Source organism: Microtus oregoni, unplaced genomic scaffold (assembly GCF_018167655.1).
Source record: "Microtus oregoni isolate MIOR12 unplaced genomic scaffold, Mior012 000012F_ref0000307, whole genome shotgun sequence".
NCBI classification, from domain to species: Eukaryota; Metazoa; Chordata; class Mammalia; order Rodentia; family Cricetidae; genus Microtus; species Microtus oregoni.
In genome coordinates this window covers 15,080,897-15,093,529 of record NW_024543071.1, presented here as the reverse complement: position 1 = coordinate 15,093,529, position 12,633 = coordinate 15,080,897, and the positions used below count along the sequence as shown (strand labels likewise).

Genomic DNA, 12,633 nt, shown 5'->3' with positions numbered 1-12,633 from the left:
GAATTGAACTCAGGACCTTTGGAAGAGCAGGTAATGCTCTTAACCTCTGAGACGTCTCTCCAACCCAACCACGCCATTTAGAATACACAAACAGCACAAACACTCCTGGGATAAACAAATATGTTTTTGCTTTTCCTGTGTTTGTAAGCACACCCCCCCACACACACACATTCGTGTGTACAAGTGCATATGCCCATACATGTGCATATAAAGACCAAAGATGGACTTCTTCCTCTACTGCTCTGCATCTTATTATTTTTCTAACTTTGCTAATTAATGTGTGTGCTTACGGAGGTGAGAGGACAATTTGTAGAAGTTGATTCTCTTCTACCATGGGTTCCAAGGACTGAAGGTTATCAGGCTTAGAGGCAGGTACCTTTGCCTGCTGAACCATCTAGCTGGCCCCTCCACCTTATTTTTTTGATACAGAGTCTCTTACTAAATCCAGAAGGCATTGCCTGATTAAACTAGTGTCAAGACAAGTCTCTGGATCCTCTCGTCTCTATCTCCCTAGCACGGGTTACAGGTGCACACAGTCACACCTGGATCCTCCCATCTGTCTCCCCAGCACGGGTTACAAGTGCACACAGTCACACCTGGATCCTCCCATCTGTCTCCCCAGCACGGGTTACAGGTGCACACAGTCACACCTGGATCCTCCCATCTCCATCTCCCCAGCACGGGTTACAGGTGCACACAGTCACAGCTGGCTTTTTAATGTGGAGACTGCTGACTCTGGTCTTCATGCTTGTGTAGCAAACATTTACCTATTGAACCAACTTCCCGTCCCCTAAACATGTTCTTAAAGACTGTTGGGTTACAGAGATAAATGTGTGGAGTGTTTACAAACTATCAGGTATTACACAAAGGTTACATATAATACAGCATACAGATAAGTGTTGCATAATAATTTCCTCTAAGATTCAAACATTCCATTCTGCAGGGAAGCTCCTTAAGCAGGAAGGTGAACAATTCAAAGGAACTTCAGGAAGTCTCTAAAACTGACCATATTCACTAGGCCCCTAGCTTATAGAGTAAATAAGCCAAACTTCTGAGAGTCACTTGAAAACAAGCCAAGTTACAAAAAGGTCTCTTAGATGGGCCAAGCTACAAAGAAGACCCAGAGAATAAACCAGCTACCTGAAGAAACAAACCAGCTGAACTGCCTAAAAGAGGCAGAGTCCCTCGGAAAGGTAACTTTCCAACCTGCTGAACGGCCTGCAGCCTAAGCAGTACGCTCCAAGATTCCAGCTTTCCTGAGCAGTCACTAGTTAGTGCTGGGTTGGGCTTTAGTGATGCAGCTAGCTGTCTTCGAGTCATTTCTGCTCCTGTAAGTAGCTCCTCACCCAAACTCACAGATTTACCAAGTGAGACTTTGATGGTATCTGTACTTTGATCTATCCTGGGCTTCCTATCTAGGGTGAGTAGACGTGTGTGTTATCCCCCTACTTCCTATCTAGGGTGAGCAGACATGTGTGTTATACCCCTACTTCCTATCTAGGGTGAGCAGACATGTGTGTTATCCCCCTACTTCCTATCTAGGACGAGTAGATGTGTGTGTTATCCCCCTACTTCCTATCTAGGGTGAGTAGACGTGTGTGTTATACCCCTATTTCCTATCTAGGGTGAGTAGACGTGTGTGTTATCCCCCTACTTCCTATCTAGGGTGAGCAGACATGTGTGTTATACCCCTACTTCCTATCTAGGGTGAGCAGACATGTGTGTTATCCCCCTACTTCCTATCTAGGACGAGTAGATGTGTGTGTTATCCCCCTACTTCCTATCTAGGGTGAGTAGACGTGTATGTTATACCCCTTCAAAAGTCTGTCACACAGGAATAGGAAACCCAGAATCAGAGAAAACAAGTGATTGTTGTTGTTATGGAGGTTGTTAGTTTGTAGAATTTTGATTTATTTTTAAACATTTATTTAAGAGAGAGAGTGTGTGTAAGTGTGTCTGTGTGTATATACATACATACACCTACCTGTACATGAGTCTAATGATCATGGAGGCTAAAAGAGAATGTCAAAACTGGAATGGAAGTTTTAGGTGGTTGTGAGCCACTGACGTAAGTGCTGGGATCCAAACTCCAAGTCCTCTGCAAGAACAGCAGGTTCTCTTAACTGTAGAGTTGGCTCTCTAGCCCAGTTTTTGTTTTTTTGAAACAGGGTCTCGGGCTGGAGAAATGGCTCAGAGGTTAAGAGCACTGCCTGCTCTTCCAAAGGTCCTGAGTTCAATTCCCAGCAACCACATGGTGGTGGCTCACAAACATCTATAATGAGGTCTGGTGCCCTCTTCTGGCCTGCAGGAATGCAAGCAGACAGAATACTGTATACATAATAAATAAATATTAAAAAAAAAAAAAAAAGAAACAGGGTCTCATACTGTAGTCCAGACTGGGGTGGGACTCATTATACAAACCAAGATTCAGGCAATCTTCTGGCCTCAGGTAGCCTCCTGAGTGTGGGGTTACATATATGAACCACCATGGGTAGCTTCATCATTCACAAATGCTTATCAGAGCTGGAACCTGAACCTTGAAAGAATGTTCTATTGAGAGCTAGTGTCTGAACCTGGGAGGAAGGGATGGTTCTATGTCTGGTACTTGTGAAGGAGTGAGTAACACCATGACCTCTCAAGTCCACTGTTAGGCCCACATCTAGTCCTTGCTGCCTGCAAGAAAATAACAATACCTGTGGGAGCCCACAGAAACGGATCTGTTCCACCTTGACCAAAGATCAGAGAAGCCTATTCCTGTTCCTTCAAGGGTATGACAAGAGGTTTGACCCAGGGAGTGGCTGCCTACAGGATGCTTGGTCTAAACATGTCCTGCCTAAACAACAGAATGCTTAACTCATATAGTTGCCTGAAGTTTCAGGCACTCAGATTATCTGAAGCAGAAAATTGCTCTGTTTGTTCTTTGTGTCATATTAAAACAGTCTTTTGCCTCCCCCCCTTTGGGATCGGGGTAATAAAAGCATATGGAAAATAAACACGGGTGAATTCAGTACTCACTGGGTTGTGCTCCCACTGCCATAGTATGTCTCTGTACTTCGTGTGTGTGTGTGTGTGTGTGTGTGTGTGTGTGTGTGTGTGTGTGTGTGTGTAGAAATGTGCATGTCAAAGACAGAGTATAATCTAGGATGTTATTCTTTACGGATGCTTGTAGGGATAAATCCCGCTCCTTAGGGGGCGTGTTCACCTCGGGCTAATGTTTACCTATAAATCTGGCGAGTGTGCTCCCAGCGCTTGCTTCTGCTTTCCTGGTCTCCGCAGGAACAGTGGTTCTGTAAGTCTATTTCTCCATAAAAGCTGTATATATTTTTACAATCTGTCTGCATTCGTTTACGCCGTTACGTCGGGCTATTTTGCCCCCGACTCAAGCGCGTAGCCTGCTAGCTAACACAGCACGCTCCAGGGTGCCATTTTTTAGTTCCTGACTCGGGCCCCAGTGCCGAGTCCGAGATACACTCGGCCACACAGGCCCATTCTGCCCCGCCTGCTCGCAGGAGCAATAAACCCTTCCCTGCCTGCCTTGGCTAAGTTTGCAGCGGAAACCCACTGCCTGAATTAGCAGAAGCCCAAGTACCTGCGGTTTTGCAGCAAAAGCCACCACAGCGGCAGATCTGGTGTGATACAAAGTGACTTGGCCGGGCAGTGGTGGTGCACGCCTTTAATCCCAGCACTTAGGAGGCAGAGGCAGGCGGATCTCTGTGAGTTCAAGGCGAGCCTGGTCTACAAGAGCTAGTTCCAAGACAGGCTCCAAAACCACAGAGACCACCACTGGCAGGAACCGGTCATTGCAGGTTAAAAAAAATTCTTTTATAAATAAAATGTCTGAACGTTACCAATTAAGAATTTAACAGTTTTTTTAATTGTACCATGTGGGAGATTTTACAAGTGGTGTCTATCACCCCACATCTATGGATCCTTCTGGGATTCGTAGTTTTCATTGGCACTAAATGGTTTGATAATAGAAATATGATAAAGTCTTCAGGAGACGAATCCAGGATTCTTAAGGCAGAGACTGAACGCTTAAAAACAATTGAGAATGACAACAATATTCTCAAGAATCAGTTTGAAGTTCTCCAGGAAGAAAACAGATCTTTGTTTAACATGACTCAATCAACTGAGCAAAATTTTAAAAAGGTACAGGCTGATGTTAAGGAGAAATTCATTAATATGGAAAAGGGAACAGCTGATTTGGATCGTAAGCTTCAGTCCCTTTCTGTAGGAACTGAAACATTAGCGGCTGATATTAAGGAGAAATTCATTACTATGGAAGAGGGAACAGCTGATCTGGATCGTAAGCTTCAGTCCCTTTCTGTAGGAACTGAAACATTAACTGAGAGAATCAAAACTGCTGAATGTGACAATTGGATTTTGTCTAAAGCTTATGACAGATTGGCAGAAAGATTGTTAATAAAAGAAGGCACGGTTTATGCCATAAAAATTATGTCCAAAGATGAGATGTTATCTCTAATGGACAAACTTCATACTTTAGAATCCTCAATGAAGGCTTTGGAACATAATTATGGACAGGAGATTCAGACATTGCAGAAGGCAATGGTGAATAGAATTAAAAAGATTGAGGAATTTCTAAATTCTGATGAAGAAGAGCAAAGGGTAGAAAGGTAAATTTTAACTACATCTGTGGGTAAATCTCTCCGGGACAATTTCCACAAAGCTCTACCTACAGCTCTACCTGCCTTTCCAGTAATAACAACAGAGAAGGTGATTGGTTCCAGAAACCCTAGGGTCATCAAGGAAGATACATGGGAGCCTGTCCGTATGAATGATCTCAAAGAAATTAAACAGGCTGTCATGACTTTTGGGATGCACGCCTCTTTTGTTAAAGAGATGCTAAAATCTTGGGCCACGACAAGCAGAGCAACCCCCTTGGACTGGCTCCATCTGAGCTCTGCGGTACTTGAGAGTGGACCGCAATTGAAATTGAAATGCTTATTCAGGTAAGAGGCTAGACTTTTAGAACAGCAGGAAAAAGCAAAGGGAATTGACATTTCCCTAGATAAAATTCTAGGTGAAGGGCTCTTTTCCGACCCTCAGGAACAAGCTAATTTGGATGAAAACACACTCTCCATGTGTACTACAGCAGCCTTAAGGGCTTGGGACAGGGTACAAGACCCAGGACAGAGAATGGAATCATTTGTCAGAGTTAAACAGGGTCAGAGAGAACACTTTAGTGACTTTTTACAAAGATTACCTAAGGCTGTATAAATAGGGATATCTGACCCAGAAGCAAGACGTATAATGATTGAGTCTTTGGCTTATGAAAATGCAAATGTGGAATGCAAAAGGATTTGGGGACCTTTAAAGCTCAAATCAGCGCCCTTGGAAGAATGGGTCTTGCATACACTGAATGTTGATACATTTGATTATGGCACTGAAGCATGGGTAGAAGAAGCAATTTCCAATGGTAAAAGGAGACACCAGAATACCAAATGTTTTAATTGTGGCAAAATGGGTCATATGAAAAGGAATTGTAGACAACGGATTTTCAGAAATAATAATAATGCATCTTCTAGAAATGACAGAAATAGGAGAACTCAGCCTTCAGGTTTATGTAGAAGATGTGGAAAAGGCAGACATTGGACAAATGAATGCAGGTCTACAAGAGATAGACAAGGCAACCTGATACAGACGGGAAACGTGAGAGGGGGGCCTCACAAGCCCCCATGGAAAACATGGTTCAGTCATTTCCAGTTTCTACAGAGAACATGCCTCGTCAGGACAATTAGGAAGCCCCATGCCTACTGTAACAAGCAATAATGATCAAAAAGATAAGTTACGTGATCAAAGACCTAAACTGAGAGTGTGTATAAACAGCATTTTTATTACTGGCCTGCTGGACACAGGTGCTGATGTAAGTATCTTTTTTGGGGGGGGGGGATTTTTGAGACAGGGTTTCTCTGTAGCTGTGGTGCCAGTCCTGGGACTAGCTCTTGTAGACCAGGCTGGCCTCAAACTCACAAAGATCCGCCTGCCTCTGCCTCCCAAGTGCTGGGATTAAAGGCGTGCGCCACCACCGCCCAGCCCTGATGTAAGTATCATTACCCCAGAATCTTAGCATCCGTATTGGCCTCTTCAGAATGTAAATGTTCAGCTCCTGGGAATTAGAACCCTATCTCAAGTAAGGCAGAGCACGAGATGGGTTGAATGTATAGGGCCAGAGGGGCAAATAGGAAAATTAAGGCCATATGTAGCCAATATTGCAATGAATTTATGGGGTCGTGAACTATTACAACAATGGAATACCCAAATTAACATTCCTGCTACTTCTAGAGACTATATTTCTGAGAATAATATTAAAAGATATTACAAATGGAGAAAACTGGCCATTTGGGCTGTACAAGAACAAGCACTTGATGTCCCTTCAGAGATATCAACAGCCTTGCCTCTAAAATGGTTGACTGAGAAACCAATATGGACAAAGCAATGGCTTTTAGCTGAGGAAAAGCTACAGGCTTTAGAACAGCTGGTACAAGAACAATTAGATGCTGGACATATAGAAGAATCTACCAGCCCTTGGAATTCTCCTGTATTTGTGGTTAAGAAAAAAATCAGGTAAATGGAGAATGGTGACAGATCTCAGGGCCATCAACAAGGTTATTCAACCTATGGGCCCTCTGCAATCTGGAATTCCTTTGCCCTCTTTATTACCAAAAGGATGGCCTCTCATAGTTATTGATTTAAAGGATTGTTTTTTCACTATACCTTTACAAAAAGAAAATAGAGAAAAATTTGCCTTCACAGTGCCTACTTATAAAAATTCTCAACCTTCAAGGAGGTACCACTGGGCCGTCCTCCCCCAGGGTATGTTAAATAGCCCCCCCCCCGTGCCAATATTTTGTGAACCAACCATTGCAAATAATACGCAAGAAATTTCCCAAATCTATAGTATACTATTACATGGACGACATTTTGTTATCTGATTCAAACATGGATACCTTGAACAGACTGTTTGAAGAAATAAAGATACTTTTACCTAAATGGGGATTGCAAATTGCTCCTGAAAAGATTCAGAAGGGAGATTCTGTTAATTATTTAGGTTATAAAATAGGTTTGCAAAAAATTAAGACACAAAAGGCACAAATTAGGAGAGATCGCCTACGGACTCTTAATGACTTTCAAAGACTGTTAGGAGACATTTCCAGTCTACGACCAGCTATTGGGATAACATCTGATCTAATAATTCATTTGAACAAAACCTTGGATGGTGATAAATATTTAAACAGTCCCAGAGAATTAACAGCTGAAGCAGAAAAGGAAATGACAATGATTGAGGAAAAATTACAACAGGCACATGGTGACAGGGTGAATCCAGAGCTCGATGGTATTCTCGTCATACTACCATCAAAAATTTCTCCTACAGGAATTTTAATGCAGAGAGATGATATTATCTTGGAATGGATCTTTTTACCACATAAACCAAGTAAGAAACTGAAAACTTATGTGGAAAAAGTCTCTGAGTTAATTATAAAAGGCAAGCTGAGACTTCGTCAACTAGCAGGCACAGACCCAGCAGAAATTATAGTGTCTTTCACTGCTGATGAACTAAAGAAATTATGGGAAGATAATGAACCACGGCAAAGAGCTTGTGCTAATTTTTTGGGAGACATTAATAACAACTATCCAAAAAGCAAGAGGCTTAACTTCATAAAGAGAACTTCTTGGATTCTTCCTCGAATCGTCCGTGATGCTCCAATAACTGGAGCCCGTACATTCTATACTGATGCCAATAAATCAGGGAAGGCAGGTTACAAATCAGAAGACTTGGGTAAGGTGGAACAAAGTCCTTATGATTCTGTCCAGAAGGCAGAATTATATGCCATTCTTATGGTGCTAAGGGATTTTAAAGAACCTATTAGTATAGTTATTGATTCACAATACGCAGAAAGAGTTATTTTACATATTGAAACTTCTGAATTTATACCTGATGATACAGAACTAACATCATTGTTTCTCCAGGTTCAAGATTTGATCAGGTACAGGCTTTGCCCTATGTACATAACACACATCACATCCGATCCCATACGGGTCTGTCAGGTCCTCTAGCACAAGGTAATGCAGAAATTGATCAATTATTGATTGGTAGTGTGCTACAAGCCTCTGAATTTCATAAAAAACATCATGTTAATAGCAAAGGTTTGAAGAAAGAGTTTTCAATTTCATGGCAACAAGCTAAGGAGATTGTAAAGAAATGCCGTACTTGCTCTTTCTATAACCAAATGCCACTGCCTGCAGGGGCTAATCCAAAGGGCACCCAAAGGAATGAAATCTGGCAGATGGATGTGTTCCACTTTGCAGAATTTGGCAAATTAAAATATGTTCATCACACCATTGACACTTATTCAGGCTTTCAGTGGGCAACTGCTTTAAGTTCAGAAAAAGCTGATTCAGTAATCACCCATTTATTAGAAGTCATGGCTATCATGGGTATACCTACACAAATAAAGACGGATAATGGTCCTGCTTATGTTTCTAGGAAAATGAAACGGTTTTTTGATTATTACAATATCAAGCATGTTACAGGTATACCATACAATCCTACAGGTCAAGCAGTCATAGAAAGATCAAATCGAACTATAAAGGATATGTTGAACAAACAGAAAGGGGTGGAAAACACCCCCAGAAATAGGTTACATAATGCTTTGTTAACCTTGAATTTTCTCAACGCTAATGAGAAGGGAACAACAGCTGCAGAAAGACATTGGATAATGGAAAAGTCTACTGAACTAAATCAACCAGTTTATTTCAAGGATGTGCTGACCTCACAATGGAAGCCAGGAGATGTGCTATGTTGGGGAAGGGGTTTTGCTCTTATCTCCACAGGTGAGGAAAAATTGTGGATACCATCAAAATTAATAAAGGTTCGGTTTGAAGAAGAGAAGTCACTTGGAAAAGATAAATAACAATTCTTGCATAAGGATGGCGAACATACTGATGGTAAGAAATACAGATAGGTTGGGGGCAGGGTTCTTTTCTTATCTCCACAGGAAAATACTCATCTTCAAAGAAATTAAGGGACCCTGAATATTTAATTACTGATGGATGGACACATTTTGTAAGTATTAATTTTTATATATATATGTCTTATTAAACATTTCTTTATAAATATGTAGAGCTGGTTTTGAAGTTGGACTCTGGCTCAGTCCCTCTCCAATTCCAAGCCTGTTAGTAAGAGAAAAACCCAGAGTTTCTGGACTTTCTGTCTCATGTCAAGAGCCATGATATGGGACAGAAAGAAATATGAGTTAGAAAACATCTTTGCTTTTCTTCATATCTATCATACTTTTCATTGAATATATCTATCATGCCTTTCATTGAATATATATATTCAATGAAATATACAATACACACACACACACACACACACACACACACATATATATATATATATGTCTATATGACTAATGTTTAAGTTTTTCACAATGAACAATGAGTTTTTCCTGAAGTGACATTTGAAGTTTCCAGGAAGAAGATGGGGCCCCACAACAACAACTCTACCTGGTTGATATGACGTCATGATACTGATAGCGCTACTACAAGACCTGTTTTGGGTACCAGCTGCACAAGACGATCCCAACTTGGTTAGCTGAAATGGTGCACATCTTGTACAACATTCTGGCCAGACCTCCACAAAATACTCAGAGACTATTTGCAATTTTAAAAGACATTGATCTTGAAATTTAACCATCATTTTACTTTCACAGGATCCCCCAGAAAGAACGTTGCCCCCATGACAGCTAGAAGTAATTCTAGAGGACGACGTCCCCTCTCCCAGTAAAGTTTGCCCCTGGGTTTAGGGACATCATTTAGGGGTTGGGAGGTTGGGGGAGGAATTTTATAAGCTCAGGGATCATTTTGAAAAAAAAAAGAGGGAATGATGGGATAATAGATTTATAATTGTGAGTTACTGTTTTTAGACAAATATATTGGTATTGATTCTTGTATATTGATACAAAGTTAAATTATACTGACTATTGTATGCATGCATGTTTTTAGGTTTTTTTTTTTAGTTTTTTCGAGACAGGGTTTCTCTGTGGCTTTGGAGTCTGTCCTGGAACTAGCTCTGTAGACCAGGCTGGCCTCAAACTCACAGAGATCCGCCTGCCTCTGCCTCCCGAGTGCTTGCATGCATGTTTTTGCCTCTGTTTAAAACATTTTTTATGTATTGACATATATTGTATTGATATATATATAGTATATATTTACCATATTGCAGTGTACATTTCTACCTCTGATTAAGATACTTATATAATGTTTGTGTATTGATATATATTTACCATATTGCAATGTATATTTGTACAGTGTTTATATTTGGAGGTCATTATCCTCATTTGTTACACAGTTGTTTATTGTCTTAGTCTTTAAGTTAGATAGATATTGAGAATTATATAGATTAATAGTCATCTAAGTTTGTCATTTATAATTAGACTAATCAGGTTCTTTAGATATATAGAGATTATACTCAGTATAGATAATCTTCAACCTCTTTAAAGAGCTGTAGAAAATGGCCTTTAATCTAACTCAGAGTTTCGTGATAGTGAGACACAATTGCTCCTGGCAACACCGCTCTATTCCCGAGAGAATGTTGAGCACCAAAGACACTCCACCTGGAGCCTTTCTTTTTGGCAGAACTGGCCTTTGGGCAAAGAAATGTCCATACCTCAACACCTGACAGAGATACAGAGCGTGCATCAATGGATAAAACAGGACTGTCATATCCTGCCAAGACAGGGAAAGATAGTTTTGAAAAGTTCCTTGCCTTTAGTAATGGTATGTCAGTTATGTTAGGCCTTAGCCAAAGTTGGTTGACTCAACATTGCAAACGAGACTTTGGGTGATTGCCCAGGTAGTCAGTTGTCTCTGTCAATTGTTGCACATTTTGGATCTATCTCGTTTGTTAAGTAATATTTATTCCCTTCTCAGATCTTTGACGGAGTTGAAGATTATATAATTGTAGTTACTCTCTACATTATTTAGACTCCTTGAGATAGAATGTTTAGCAAAACTTTTGTTCTCAATATTGTTTGTTATATTTATTATTTGTTATTATTGTACATAGTTGTATTTGGTTTAGTTCTGTCTTATTTAGACAAAAGGGGGAGATGTAGGGATAAGTCCCGCCCCTTATAGATTTACCTATAAATCTGGCGAGTGTGCTTGCGGACTTGCTTCTGCTTTCCTGGTCTCCGCAGGAATGGTGGTTCTGTAAGTCTATTTTGCCATTAAAGCTGTATATATTTTTACAATCTGTCTGCATTCGTTTACGTCGTTACAGATGCTATCTACCTTGTTTGTTGTTTTTGTTTATTGGCTTTTGGAGACAGGGTTTCTCTGTATAACTCTGGCTGTCCTGAAACTCACTTTGCAGACCAGCCTCGAACTCACAGAGATCCACCTGCCTCTGCCTCTCAAGTGCTGGGATTAAAGGCGTAAGCCACCACCACCGGGGCTGCTGCCTCATATTTTGAGAGAGGGTCTTTCACAGGCCTGAAGCTCACCAAGTAGGCCAGGCGAGACAGCCAATAAAGTCGTCTTTATTGGGATCTGCCTGTGTCCACCCTGACCGCACCAAGGGTCAAACCCAGATCCACGTGCTGTGAGACACATATCTGGCGGGCTGGGGCAATTCCCAGTTCTTCACTCACTCTTTCTCCACCGTCCTACTGGAACGCACTGAATCCACAGCTTCTCTCTAGCATATGCACCCTTCCTCCTCTGGCTCTCCCCCTACCCCCCACGCCTCTCCACATCAACGGGCAGGGAGCTATACAGCTTTCCCCTGAGATGAAATCTGAGTCCCTAAAGGTAAAAAGTCCCATACAGATTCTCCTGTTACCTGAGAAGAGGACAGGGCTTTGTTTGTTTATTGTTTTTAAGACAAGGTATACTTTTATAGCTTTGGCTTTCCAAAAACTCACCATGTAGACCAGGCTAGCCTCAAATTACATGCTAATGAGTGCTGGAGTTAAAGTCACATACTACCATGCCTGGCTGTGATATGTTTATTTCTATACCATCCACCTAAAGAATCTTTTGTAGCATTTTCTTGGTATGAACCAGACAGACAAGGTACAGGGAGAAGAAGAACGAGAAAATCCTTACCCATGGAGTAGAGGTTATCAAAGCTCTGGTGCATGCGAATAATTTCATAGTAAAGCTCATCGTAGCTGCTGGGTGTTGGCAGGAATGTGTCACCATATGTGATAAACATGTTAAACAGGTTCACAATCTGAAAAAGATCCAATAACCCATATACAGACATCAGGTTGTGAAGATCAGAAAAGCATTACTAGTGGTATGCTATAGCCATCTCTTACTGGTTTGCAACAAAATAAGATTTTGGGGATTTTTTTATACTGACTGTAAAATCATTATTAAAAATTCACTTATATAAACTGATAAATTATATTAAATAAAAGCAATATCCAAAGCATTGTGTTTACTTATTCTCTACCTTTATTCTTATCTATGCTTATAAAACTAATTTACATGCATGTGAAGGGAATATCACACAATAGGGTGCTATCGCACATCTTAGCCCTGCATGACTGCTGTCATGCTGAGAGCTGACAATTGGCATCGTTCTACATATCTTGGGTGTTG

At 41.0% G+C, this 12,633-nt stretch overlaps 1 protein-coding gene across 2 annotated transcripts in view; it reads right to left on the bottom strand.

Annotated features, from left to right (window-relative positions):
• Positions 1-12,633, bottom strand: part of Armh3 (armadillo like helical domain containing 3) — a 190,141-nt gene that overhangs the window by 75,295 nt on the left and 102,213 nt on the right. For both annotated transcript variants that reach the window (XM_041662014.1, XM_041662015.1), the window contains one exon: positions 12,133-12,259. In XM_041662014.1, coding sequence (XP_041517948.1) covers positions 12,133-12,259 — 127 coding nt within the window. The remainder of the gene's footprint in view (positions 1-12,132; positions 12,260-12,633) is intronic.